The sequence below is a fragment of the Strongylocentrotus purpuratus genome, unplaced genomic scaffold, assembly GCF_000002235.5.
Source record: "Strongylocentrotus purpuratus isolate Spur 01 unplaced genomic scaffold, Spur_5.0 spur5_scaffold_6, whole genome shotgun sequence".
Taxonomy (NCBI): domain Eukaryota; kingdom Metazoa; phylum Echinodermata; class Echinoidea; order Camarodonta; family Strongylocentrotidae; genus Strongylocentrotus; species Strongylocentrotus purpuratus.
Window position 1 is genome coordinate 11691144 of NW_022145612.1, and position 14092 is coordinate 11705235.

The window sequence follows — 14092 nt, forward strand, 5'->3', positions numbered from 1 at the left end:
GTTAGTGTCGAGCCTTGATTGCAAGTTTTAAATCATTTTCACCGTCTGTTCACATTGACCTACCAAGCAGCGATACTGACCTATTGAAAACCTTTTTGTATTCTCTATCAGATATCTACTGCACTTCAGCCCTCCATTGTTCCGTAAGCATGAACTTGATGCTATTCTTGCCCAGAGTGTATCTCCCATCCTCAACAACCCAACAGCCCTGCAAGACCTCAAGGTAGGTACACACTTATATCATTACTGATTACATGATAGATATAGTGAAACCTGTCTATAAAAACCACCCAAGGGAGACAAGAAAGGTGGTCTTTATAGGCAGGTGGTCTTTAAGTACAGGTGCCTTTAGTACTTTTTTCAATGAGAAACCATTTTCAAAGGGAAAAAAAAAGATGGTCTCTGTAGGCAGGTGGTCTTTCTATACAGGTGGACGTTAAAGCAGTTTTGACTGTAGTATGTTCACACTCATATCATTACAGATTGATAGATAGAATGTAATTATGTAGTAACTAAATCTTCCCTACCCACTTGAAGTAATGTTGTCTTATTTGAGAGCAGTTTCCGGTCTTCAATCTTGGTGTGTTTGACATTTAGCTTTTAAATCATTTATTTCCTGGACATATTAATTTCTACCCTATATGTCTTACATTTCAGAGTAAAATGCAGATTTGTTTTCTTTTTGATATATTGTGTAATTGTGATTAGTAGCCACTTAGGTTTCGATACATATCATTGACAGCTTAGCTGATTACGCCAGCAGTCCTAATAAGGAAAGTCTCATTAGGCAGATCACATTGTTTTGCTGCTGCTCATATGAATTTATATAAATCTAGATTTCATTCATGAACCAAGGTGACATAGCTCCCTAGTCATCCATTGAAGCTATTTGTTTATTATTCATCTCAAATTATCTTGGAAGTGTTAGAACTTCGGTTTCTTGATCTTGATTTAAATCCAAACTGATCTCTGTATTCCTAAACAGATTCCCAACATCACAGCGCGTGGAGTCCAACTCGCTGCACTATTCATGCGTGGTGTAGAGACGGCTATCTTTGCCAACGATGCGTGTGGCGCACCCATTCCTTGGGATCTGTGCTGCCCGTGGCTCTTCTTCGATGGCAAGCTGTTCCAGTACAAGCTCCACAAGGCCATGACATGCAGCAGCCTCAAGGAGCTCTGTGATGGAAAGGTAACATATCTGTCTCTTCATGTTCCGATTCCCCTCTGTCAAAACTTCTTATGTCCATCTTTTGTTTCTACTCCGTCGCCCTCTTCAATCCATTCTGGGAGGGGAGGATGTATCTTTTTCTCTCTGTCAATGCTAACAGCTCTTCTTATCTCTGTCTCTTCATGTTCCGATTCCCCTCTGTCAAAACTTCTTATGTCCATCTTTTGTTTCTACTCTGTCACCCTTCTCAATCCATTCTGGGAAAGTGTATCTTTTTGTCGCTGTCATGACCTTGATATTCTCTTCTATTTAGTTTTAGTTGGTCACAATCTTCACTAATGTGGTTTTCCATTTATTCCTCACTATCCATGTATGTGCATTAATCATTGTGTGATTCTGTTGTGTTGAGATAGTGATCATTGGTTGACGAACTGAGGAATGAACACCTCTATAGCCTCTTCAGAATTTTCCAGTAACTGTCCACTTTCATATGTTATCATCTGAATATTTTTTGAAACGATACAATCAAGCAAGCCAGTGATAAGTCTGTGATTGCATCCCATCTTGTATTTAAATGGGCCAGTATGGTAGCGTGAGGCATACCTAACAAGTCATTGTGATTGTACCTTTGTGGTTTCAGATGGACCAAGTTGGTAAGGTAGAGCGTATGAAGCAGGTGATCCTTGAAGGTGTGATGCTCAACTTCAGACATCCCATGATCCCTCAGATGGGTCCCCCTGCTGGACCCCAGTTCCCTGGTCAAGACTTCTACTACATGAGACAAGGTGCACCTGCACCCATGCATCCTATGCACATGCCACCTATGGGAAGGAGTAAGTCGTCTCACTATGCTTGTTTTGACATTTGAAAGAAAGAAGCTCAAAGACACTTCAGAAATGTAGTACAGTCAAACTTGTCTATAGCAACCGCCCAAGGGAAACACTAAAAGTGGCCTTTGTAGACAGGTGGTCTTTGTAGACAGGTTCCTTTAGTGCACGATTCAATGAGAAACCATTTTCAAGGGAAACAACAAATGTGGCCTTTGTTGACAGGTGGTCACTAAAGTGGGTTTGACTGTATTTTCAGCATTATCTGTTGTCTTCATTAGATATTTATTTTAATGGAAAGAAATTGTGTTTTCTCATGTGTCTCTCTTTTTGAAGTGTAATTGATTCTTTTGTTCTTTTGTCTTTTTCATCAAATGTGTATATTGTTGATTTTCACATGTATATTACTAGTATTTGGGGAAGTTTTCTTCTTGAAAACGTTTGTGGGGGGAGGGGGGGGGGGTGGTGTTGCTGCGCTGTTTATAATGATATTACAAGTTGTGCCAGCAATAATACATACCCTTTGTCTTGTATTTTCTGATAGTGACCTTGCTGTTCATCAAGATTCCTCACGCTGTTATAGCTATCTGATTTTGTTTCTTCTCGTTCTTGTTTTCAGACAAGCGTTCAATGAATGCTCGCGGAGGTCAGTTGGAGGTGGGTGGAATGGTGACGTCTCAATGGGCCGGCAGCGATGGTTCAAGACCAAGAAGGTATAACTATTTGCCCTTGTCTTTCTCTCTCTCTTTATCCTCTTGCTCTCCACTACTCCCACTATCATGAAAATCATTTTGACGCTCTCTACATAGTTATGAATTTGGAGTTGATAATTCTAAGATAGACTTTGCAAGATAAGGAGTTGGTAGGAATGGAACTGACATTTGATGCTGGGGATTTTTTTGTTTTTTGTTTTGGGGGGGGCATGGGTGTAAAAAAAGGGGAATAGCTTCACAACCAACACTTGTTGTTACATATTATGCTTAACAATGTGGTTGCTACACATAGATCACAGAATCAGATGACTTAGATAGGCTTCACACAAGGAAGACGAGCTTGTATTGATGACACTTGGAAATGGATTGATCACCAAAGTCAAAGTCTGTTGATATATATTTTGCTCTAAATCTTTCAGTGGACTCTACATCCCAAGCAACCTTGCACACCCGAGAGGACCAAGACCCAACCAAAGAATGGGGAACGGTATGGGTATGGGTCCTGGACTACCCATGAATGCTTACCAGGGACAAGGCCCCAGGATGTGGGGATATCAACAGGTATGTACAGAGACGGTCTTGAGAAGGGATCACTGTTAAGAGATGTGGGCCCCGTCTTATAAAGAGTGGCGATTGGTCCAAAGCGATTGAAAGTCCTCCAATTAATCGCAAGTTTGCAATCTCCTATCGCTTTTGTACATGGTTGCAATTGATATCAATTGCAGATGAGTTGCAATTAATATCAACCCTTTATAAGACGGGCCCTGGTATTATATTCATATGGGTACCAAATTTGATTTCACTATTTTGTTCTCAAGAAAAGTAAGTGTTGGTCGTAGCAGAATTGTTTGTTTTTTGTTTTGTTCGTTTTCCTGGCTGTTATTCAACTACTCTTTCTATGAGGAAGGATGATCACATTGCTCGTTCGGTACCAACCCCCCCCCCCCCCCCCCCCCTCCCTCCAATCAATTGAGTAGGCCTATAAATAGATTTTAACAAATTTGATTTGTACCAACAATATAAGTAGTGTATGGTATGCAGTGGCGGATCCAGGCCCCCCCCCCCCCCGTAAAAAAAATGCCCCCCCCCCCAGTGCTTAAGGGGGGGGGGGGATTCTCCAATGGCCATGCTCACTAACCCCCCCCCCCCCCCCCCCCCCCCCCCCCCTCTGAGCAAAATATTGGCCGGCACGATTTTCATATTTCAGCACACTAAATTTCAAATTGATTTAAAATTTGGGCCTCCACCCCTAAGAAATCCTGGATCCGAGCCTGATGGTATGGAAGTTAATTTATATTTCTTTGGCATTGAATTGGTTTACAGCAAGTTGGAATGGATCAACAGAGGCGGAACAACAAGAAGACAAAGAGGAAACCAAAAGAAGGCAAGGAGCGTAGTGGACAATCAGAACCAGGGCGTGGTCGCGGTGTGACCATCGAGCATGATGAACCCACCATCGGAGGAAAGAACCAAGTAGAGAAGGAGGAGGTTGAAGAACAGGGACAAACAGGCAACTCAGATTCCACCACCAGTTCACCATCCAGCTCAGATGAAGAGGGTGTTATGTATCACCAGGCTGAACAGGATATCAGCGTCACACCTGCTAACCAGACAGAGTTTGGTGGTGAGTTCCACATTGAACCTGCTGACTTGGAAGGTGAAGGGGAACCGGTATCCAGCTTCCACGAGGGCGGATACGACCTTCCTACCACCACCAAACAGGGACCCTATAACGGTGACAGCGTGGGCGTGGAGCTGGAAGAGGCTCACCAGTAAACCAAACCATAAACTCATGAATGTGATGATGATGACTCAAAGTCAAAAACAAGTATTATTCAGTCTTTTTGTATACATAAATTAATCAAAAAATCAAAAAACAAAAAAATATTCATGTTGTACTAACCGCGTAAAAAATCTGAATTGGGCTCAAAGCCATGTACAGAGGTTTATTATGATGAAATAAACGCTTTTGGACAGTATTTGTACAGAATTTGTAGAAGGATGTTTGAATGAGATTCACGCACAAGACAGCTTGATAGGGTTCTTGAGTGGTGTCTGTCCAGAGCTGATCGCCAGCTTTTTCCTTTTTTTATTTCTTCTTGTCAGTTTTTCTTTACATTAATTATAATTAATGTAGACATTTTTTCTTAACACTAATGTGATGTACTGTCTGTTTAGTTTGAGCACATCTGCACTCATGACCATTCTATCCTAATTCACCATTTCAAATTTATCCTTGGGATTGTGGACTGACTACCCGGACACACGAGTCACACACTACTCTACTAGTGATCGAGATAGGTTTCAAGGACTTTCAGTAGCCACATGGGATGGAAACTGGAAATGATAGGTAGCCCCCAAATGATCAACCTCTGATGTAGAATATCCACACTTATGGTCCTTATCAGTTATGCTGAGAATGTGCAGTTAGAACGCCAAATCAGAAATCCAACCAGTTAACATTGTGGAAGGTTTTGGTGCGGTGTTTCTCCAATTCAATGTTCCTTCTTGATAAAAACGTATGATTGTACTACTTGACACTTTGTCTTTTTTTTGTAGAAGAAATTAGAGTAAATGTATGTTGTAGATCAGTCTGTAAACAAATACGTATTGTTGATTTCCCTTTATGCATCGCATGTAAGAAAGAGGTTCAAACTTTAAAATGACTTGTTGAATATTTTGTGTACATCCCTAGCCCCCTTCCCCTTGTGAACAATGCACCTTTAGTTCTAATGTGTGCTTGTGACTGTATGAAACTGATGACTGCCTTTTGTTGTCCCCACCCCCCTCCCCCTTCCTTCCAAACTCATAAAGTCATATTGGAGCTAGTTCATTTACAACAGAAGTCATTATAATTGATTCTATTAAGCTGTGGAAGCATAATGGTACTAAATATCTTATGTTACAATAGAATATGCTCTTGTTAAAGAATTTATTGTAACTTTTTTGTTTTCTTCTCTTGCAGCATGTACAAATCAGCATTATTTTTAAGATGAATGTTTCTAATGTTGTACAGGACAGTTTTCTCAAAGTCGGATATAATTTGAGCCAGCATATAATACATATGTCTGAAATTCAACATCTTTCTTCTACTGTTTCATTAATGGAGCTAAATGAAGAGTTGATATGGAGTATTGCAATGTTTTTCTTGTGAAGTTTATAATCATGCATTTTTTTATTTGAAAGGACAATGTTGAAATTATAGCCAGCATTTTGACAGTAATGTCCCACTGTATTTATAGATTGATAATGGATACCGTTTGGACACGGAATTGTGATACCTTTCAACCAGTAATGCATGGGTAACACAACCCTATATTTGACTGGATGAAGTACATGATAGATAAATATCACTGGCTTTTATAGATCATCACATAAAGTTCCTTAAAAGATTGTTGAAATTAAAGTATCTATGAATGCTCATCTACAAAATGGTGTATAACATGTCCAAACCAGTGTATCTACTATGATACATTGGTTCTGTGCTACTTGTGATATTTTTTTTTAGTAGTGACATTTGTTCTTTAAATTTGAATATTCATTTGTCGTAAGTAATTGATTTAAAAGTGAAATAGTTTAAACTTGTATGGAACTTCCCAGTTTTTGTAGGAGATAAATTCTGATTGATTGTAGAAATGTTTAAAAAATGTAGATTAGAAATGTTATTTTAAATACATTACATTTGTGATAGTCTTGTTTTCTACAAAACATAAAGCAATGTCAAAGTGTAATGGTCAAAGAATTTTCTTTAAAATCAATCTATGTGAAATATTTGTGATAATGATAGCTCCGTAAACTGAATAAATGACTGTGTAAATTTAATCATATATTAAAGTAGGTAATTTACACAGGTTGTACTGTCTTGGTATGTTCAAACAATAAATAGTATTTGTTCTGCATTATTTAGAATTTCTGGAGATTATGTTTCATAACAAACAAATCTTAGAAATTGTTACATGATATTAAATACATTGTACTATGGAAATATATGTGCGTTGAGATCTATTTTCAGGGCCACTTATTGTTAGGGAAAAACAAACTGTTATGTCAGCATTTGTAGAAATTTTCATTGAAAACTTCTTTCGATAGATAATTAAACACAAATCCAAAGTTCTACAGATTTATAGTGATATGCTGTTGGTGGGTACAGTTTTGTCCAACCTTCCAACCCAGAAAATACCATTGAAAATATAGGCTTAATGTCTGCTCCCTTTTCTGATACAAGATAGTCAAGGGAGAGATTAAACTGAAACAATATACAGATTCTGGAGACAGATCTGGATATGATTTTTCTTTATGTGATTCTTATGCTTTTATGGTAAAATTTTATTAAGAGAGGCTGAGCCTGAATAATTTTAGTTTAAATTCCGATATTTGGTTGAAATTATGAATGGATGTACCTTATATTGCATTCTAAGTATACATGTTGATAAGTAGTAGATCCATGTGATTAAAATGATTCCCGCTGGGCTGTACAAGTAATCTAAGATACTACTATGAAATGTCCGGATGGACTTTCGTTAGAGCCACAAGTATAATTGAGGAATCGTTCATGTAATGGAGAATTCTCCGACTTTATTGATTGATAAACTCTCAATAATGTATGGTGGTAGTTTAGTGGGTCCTGCTGCTGTATACTTAACCATGCTGTGGATTCTGTCCTTGTACAAAAGTAGAGCAAATATTTCAGTTCATAACACTTCTTGTAAAGAATTGTACACATAATTCTATGTACCAGGTGGGAATATCTGCAGTTCATGATCCAGGGACAGGAATAGATCACAATAGTTGGTGATTCCAGTTTATAATGGAGGATAATTCACAAACAGCTCTTAAAGAGATGGTCTCATGCTGTAAGGACTGTTCAAAGCCATGCCTCTGGTCTAGTGGCAACACTAAACTTTTATTTTCAGATTGCAATCGATGGTTAGTTTATCATGTGATATTCTTTGAAGGCATGTTTTTAGATTCAAATCACTTTTGTACATGGATAGAGCCTTGGCATATGAGAGTCGTTATTAAGAACATCCATAGACCACTCATCAATATCATCATCTCTTCCCAACTTAACTTATAGAGGGAGAAAGAGAGAGAGATACATACAACAAAGCCAGAGTTCTGGCCCAGGAAAATCACAAAATCAGACAATATAGAAGCATGTAGCTTCTCACCCAGTGACAAACTGGAAATGTTAGCGAAGATGAAGAACCAATCGGTTCCTACCTCTACGACGGTAGGACGCATTGACCACACCCACTTTTCAGGGGCTAAATGAAGGGAGTGTCCTTGCTGGTCATTGCTCTTAAACTTACGTAATCTGTGGATGAAATTCTGTGACACCTTTTTTTTTCTTTGTGTATAATTATGTCTCTGTTGAAAAATAAGATACTGCCGTATGATGCTGTCCTAGAGACAATTTAGTCACGATGCACTTGATGTTTATGATCAATGGGTAAACCCATCATTGTACTCGGACAGTGATATATAACACATGGTATGGTCCATAATAGTGTCACAAAGTTTCTTCCCAGCATTGTAAATAGGTTGTAATATAAATTTACAATGTAATGATGACTATCCAATTTACTTTTGATTTATTTGTATTATGTTGTTCAAACATTTAAAAAAATCATTTATGTTTGCTCAGATGAATGTTCCCAATCCTTGAATGTCCGGATTATTGCTAGGAAAAATCTGAAGACGTAATGCTGTAGAGTAGATTAGACCATTGTGTAGCAGTTTCATGTGTTAGTTTTAAAGATGTGATAATAAACATATGCAGACACCTATACAAATATATGTCAAAGTCACGTTCGCTCTCAAGAAGTGGAATTCAAATGCAGACATCTCAGATTCATTTTGTGTTCAAATTCTGACGATAGGTATAAGCTTTTTGCTCATCCCTTTTTGTGATTCATATTGTAGGCCTCACTTGATTATGATATGAATATGAACACCATTGTTGAAAAGATACATTGGTTATGAAAAAACAGAGGAATGTTAGTCCAAAAACACCTGCTCAAAAATGAGTCTACTTTTTACCTTTCAAATATAATATCAGTGCACTGCAGACTTTGTTCCTATCTGAAATACTGTTCTGTTATTGGTTAGGATACTCTATCTTACGATAATCCAAAGATCTCTGCAATTGATTCTGTTTGATCCATTACTACATAGATATAAGATATATTGATAGATATATTGTAAGTCCCCTTTCCTCTATATATTTACCAAGTGTTCCTAATCGTCACATTTTTGATTGAAAGAAAAAAAAGTGTTTACTTTTTGCAGCTCTCTTTGACTGTAATGTGGTGACTTTATATCAAACTTGACTTATTTAATTATTGATTTTATGAATAATTAGGTCCAACTTTGACTGCATTTAAGCCAAAGGGTATACTTTCCCTCTAGAAATATTAAGAGGCTGGAAGCATATTTGGACTGTAGATTCTTATTAAGAATATTTACTGAAGCAAAATTTCAGAAAGGAGTAAAATACAGATGTTTTTTGAGGAACTTCTTAATTCTATGGCAGGATGATACACATTTTTGTTAATAGGCGTTCATAGTGTTGTCCCATCACATCTTAAACAACGACAAAGCATTTAAGATGTTATACATACTTGTAGAGTGATTTAGTGAAAATGTAGTTTATCTGTAGCAACATTATCTCTCAATATCGTTCATAATTTAAATGTCATTCTGGACTCGCCCACGTGGTGTAAGAGTTATAGCTAATGTCAGATGGAACAGTTCCAATATTGTAATGTTTGTAGAGAAGTAGATTCATAAAATTTAGAACTTGCATAAGAGAAGTTATTTGTGATAAAAAAATCATGTACAATTAGGTAACTTAGCTAAGCCATTTTAACCTGTGAAGAAAGTAAACAGCTATGAATTGATTACTGTGTAGCTTATCCCTACTAAGTGTACTCATGATACTTTTAATCCATGTTAATTGTAAAAGAAATCTATATCCTATCCCGGTTTAACTGCAACATCATCAACGCTTCAGTTGGAGAAACAAAATGGGAAATAGATCACCATGTACGTTACTAAATATTAATGTGTGGATTGTGCATAGTTTAAAACTTATCGTAAGATTCATATTATTGCTCCTTAGCTCCTGTGTAAACTATATCCAAAAAAAAGATGTGTGTTTAAAAAATGCTAACTTTGCTTGCTTGGTAGCTGTTTTAGATTGTGTGAATTTTGACTAGTTGTGGGCCCTACGAAACTTCATTTTAAGAGACAAATATAAAAGCCACTCAAGAATAGGTAGGTGTTGATACATGAACAGTGTTTATGCAAAGGATGAAGCAGGATGAAGTGAGTGGACAAAGCCGATTCGATATTCCCGGACGTAGATGATTTAACAAGGCCTAGATTTGGAGAATACAGTCTTGAAGAGCACGCAGAACAATTTGTTGCATGCTGGTAATATGGAAGTTTAGGGTATATCTAATATTCTGTGTTTCAGAGCTACTTGGGGGATTTCCATGTTGAGAATAAGGATTGCTGGACTTGAAGAACGGTGATCTGGTTTTGATCATTACCAATTTCTCTATCACATTCCCTGTCTGCCTTTTCCCATGCTTGTCAACCAACCAACTTTCCTCAATTCTGTCACCATTTATTTCTTATCACCACCACTATCACCACCATCATCATTAATCCCTGTATCCGTTTCCTACGTGGTCTCGACTTCAGAAAGTTTAAGAACATGCAAATTGTTTTCAATCTATCTCTTAGGAATGTTTACGTGGAATAGCTGTGAATTACAGATACCGTATCTGATAACTTTGTGTTATAAGAGTGGGACCTGTAATATTGAATATGTTATCTGGTAATACAACATCAGATAGAGTAAACCATGAATGTATAGTGCTCCTTTTAAAATTGTGGTGCTGTTTGCAGGAATATACGTCAAGTAGACACTTGTTCTCGGTAGGATTAATTACGCCAGAGCCTACATGAGTGAATATGTGTCACACGAGGGTTATCATTGATCTACTGTAATCCAGCATCCGACTAAGAGGATGTATGGGACTCTTTCCTTAAAGCACGGTGGAACCATTGCACTCAGTTATACCACAAACAAGAAGATTATGTCACTGTGAATAACCTTAGCTGTCATTTTATGTCAACTTATTTCAACCTGGCAAACAAGTGTATCTATCTATCTGCAATAGTTGAAAACAATGTGCACACACTCACTGTGTCCGTCAGTATGTCATGTGTGTAGTCTGTGTAGCTTGATAAATGCGAATGAATATGCATAAAACAATGACCAAAGTTGAACATTATCTTTCTATTGTCTTTAAACAGAATTGATGTCAAATGAAAGAAAGTCTTGTCTGGGAAGACTGAAAGAAATATTCTCTTATAGTAACTTCATTTGGAACAAAAACAAAATAGTTTATGGTATATGTACTTTGATATTTTGGATATGCGGTCCAAGTGTGAAAAGGGGATCAAGTTGTATTTTGTTATTGATATACGTGTAAGCCTAAATTTGTTCTTTTCGAACCCAAAATATGAGATGAAATGTCTGCTTAAGGGCAGTAGAAAAGATGCAGCTGGTCGTGAATTTTTCTCAAGAAATGAGAAAGATGAAGTCAAAGAAATGGTCATACAAGGTCAGTGCTAGTTCTAGGTTTTATATTTGGTGAGTCAAGTTTTGTAGAATGCCATGCAAACTTTCTAATTTACACGCTTAATTTCTGTCCTTTTGTGTAAACTATTTCCTACAATCTTGCATTGCAGATTTCTGTTTCCTTTTTTTTTTCTCCCTTCTTTTTTGTAATTAATTGTAGCATGTGAATGTTGCAAAAAATAAAGCTTTGTTTAGAACAAAGTTATGAAATTTGTTGTTATCGAGTCAGTCATTGCTTGAGTTGTTAGTATTGTGATGGTTTCTTGAAACGATGTCCAGAAATACGAGTTGGGGCTGGAGAAGGATTACGAGTGAAGAAGACAGAATGAGAGAGAAGTAGAGTAGACAGAACGGAAGTGATGAAAATAGTAAGAGTTGAAGCATACATCAATTTCATGTAATTACTAATAACATTAGGTTAAACAAACCTGTATGAAAACTAAACAGAGAAAGAAACCATGCAATGAAGTACAAAAACAATATACAAGGAAACCAACATTTATCATATATAAAGATTCCACTTTATTTGTACATTGCATTGCAAAAATATTCCATTTAAAGCACATGTAGGACCTAATGAACAGATTGCAACTTTCTTTTTTTTCTTCTTCCTTTTTTACATATAATTATATTTGATATTTCTTTAAAAAATAAAATACAACATGCAATTGTTATTACACATAAACTAACATATACAAAATGCATCCAAAATAAAACTTTTACTAGTTTTTGTTCCTATTTCATACTTGTGTTTCCAAATACTGAAAATCATCCCAACGGAAAATACATGAGTTGAACCCTAGAGTTGGTCAATACCTAATGAGGAAAAGATCTGCCAAGCATATTGAATAGCCTTTCAAAAACATGTAGCTCATACCCATACCAAACACTTTAAAATTAAAGTATATGCCCTAAAAGACAAGGGAATATAAAATATGTTGTATAGTATACAGCAAGATGATGTACTTTTAATTTATTACAGTGTAACAAAAATAGAATTTAAAAAATCATATATAATTTCTAAATTTCTTTTCATTTGCAAAAGAGTTCTTAATTAATTCACCCTTATGAATTTAAAAATTCACCCTTTCAAAAATTGTAATCAAAATCTATTTGAATTCATAGAAACTATGTAATTGATAATTTTGTTCCATTTTAGTTCTGATTACCAAACATTCAATCAATTCCTGAGATTTGGCCAGACACAAGAAAGACCATTTTAAATGTGACGTGGAATTTCATAAAAACTGATATTACACAGAAATAACCAATGCCTATAAAACTTGCATTTTGATTATTGCAAGACCGGGAAGCATATTAATAATAAATTGATAGAATATTTGATATTATACGACTCACTCCTAGATCGTAACCTTATGATTGATCAAATGCAGTCACTTGTGATTCATTTACTGAGACTATCCCACATTTTTTTCATGAAAAAGCGTGCAATAGTTTCCAATACTATCCAACGATTTATAAGTGTGCGGAAAGGTTACTGCACTTATACTGTGTGGGCCTATGCATACATACCACTGCCGAAAACGTGTATAGAGATACGGTAAATGCGTTTATCACTGTATGTCTGCTAAAGTAAGCCTATTAAACTTGGGATTTAATTATCAGCAATAGTGACACAAAAAAATCTTGAAATTAATTTATGTTACATCAAATAACAAAGATCTAGGGTTTCGTTCTATAAAACAAATGATGTATGTTTTTTATTTGTTAATTACAGGATCTATCCAATCCCATTCAGGCTGTTTATGCACTTACAAAGCTGTCAGTTGTATACAGCCTCAACTCTAGTCCAGATTCTGTCCGTTTTTATATATTTGTTATTCTTCAATCATCTGTGTCCTCCCTCACACGCATCCCACACAGCAAGATGTCTTCACTCATCGAGCAAACCCCCCATACAACCGTCAGGATAGAGATTGAGAGTCAGAGACAAGGACTGTCTCCGGTTCAGCGTTGAGGGTGTCTTATTTTGGGGTATATTAGTCCACTACTAAGCACTCAAGCATATAACACCTGCATGCGTATGTGAAATACCCCATGAAAATTTACAGCTCCATAACCATTGGCAGTCACCATGAACTGCATCAAAATTTGGCAATCTAAATAGAATTGAAATTAAAACTTAACTACTGCAAAAGTGTCTACCCGGTAATTACCATAATATCATATGCCTAGAGCCAGAAAGGCACTAACTCAAATAATTTAACACACAGTAAACAACCTTCTGGCTCTCAACAGATGATAGACCCTCGCAGTCAAATATTTCTTTTAGCCAAGGTTTTCACTTTTTCACTCTGGCGATAAAGAACTAGTAGTTACATAAAGTGTCCAACATACAAAGAAAGCATTCATGTTATACAGTTTTGCAACACATCGAATTCAAATAATTAACAAAAATCATGAATGTTTCCCAAACTAATAGAATTTTGACAAATGATTAAACTTTCTTGATGTTTTTCATGAGGGCTAATTTTTCTGATTTCCATGATAAAACCCTGTGATATCCAAGATTACACAATCTCAGCAGAATGATTATAATATAACATTAAATTTGTTTCGCAAATAATAATTAATATATGACTCTCAAGGCGCTTTACATTATAAACTTGGAGAACGTGAACATAATACAGTAAAATGAAAACACTTACCGGTAATATGTAAGAAAAGATAGGTCTTAAGGGCTTTTTAAAAAGTATTGGGGGAA

The 14092-nt window shown here is 36.3% G+C and overlaps 2 protein-coding genes across 2 annotated transcripts in view; one reads left to right on the plus strand and one right to left on the minus strand.

The window, feature by feature from the left end:
* Positions 1-11577, plus strand: part of LOC585193 (constitutive coactivator of PPAR-gamma-like protein 1 homolog) — a 37550-nt gene extending 25973 nt beyond the window's left edge. Inside the window, exons 11-16 of the mRNA XM_030972052.1 lie at positions 112-223; positions 986-1192; positions 1812-2004; positions 2618-2711; positions 3131-3272; positions 4035-11577. Of these exons, the coding sequence (XP_030827912.1) occupies positions 112-223; positions 986-1192; positions 1812-2004; positions 2618-2711; positions 3131-3272; positions 4035-4487 (1201 nt within the window). The 3' untranslated portion in view covers positions 4488-11577. The remainder of the gene's footprint in view (positions 1-111; positions 224-985; positions 1193-1811; positions 2005-2617; positions 2712-3130; positions 3273-4034) is intronic.
* LOC100887866 overlaps positions 603-14092 on the minus strand; it is a 36665-nt gene continuing 23175 nt past the window's right edge. The window contains exon 28 of the mRNA XM_030972051.1: positions 603-616. The gene's annotated coding sequence lies outside the window, so the exon portion shown is untranslated. The remainder of the gene's footprint in view (positions 617-14092) is intronic.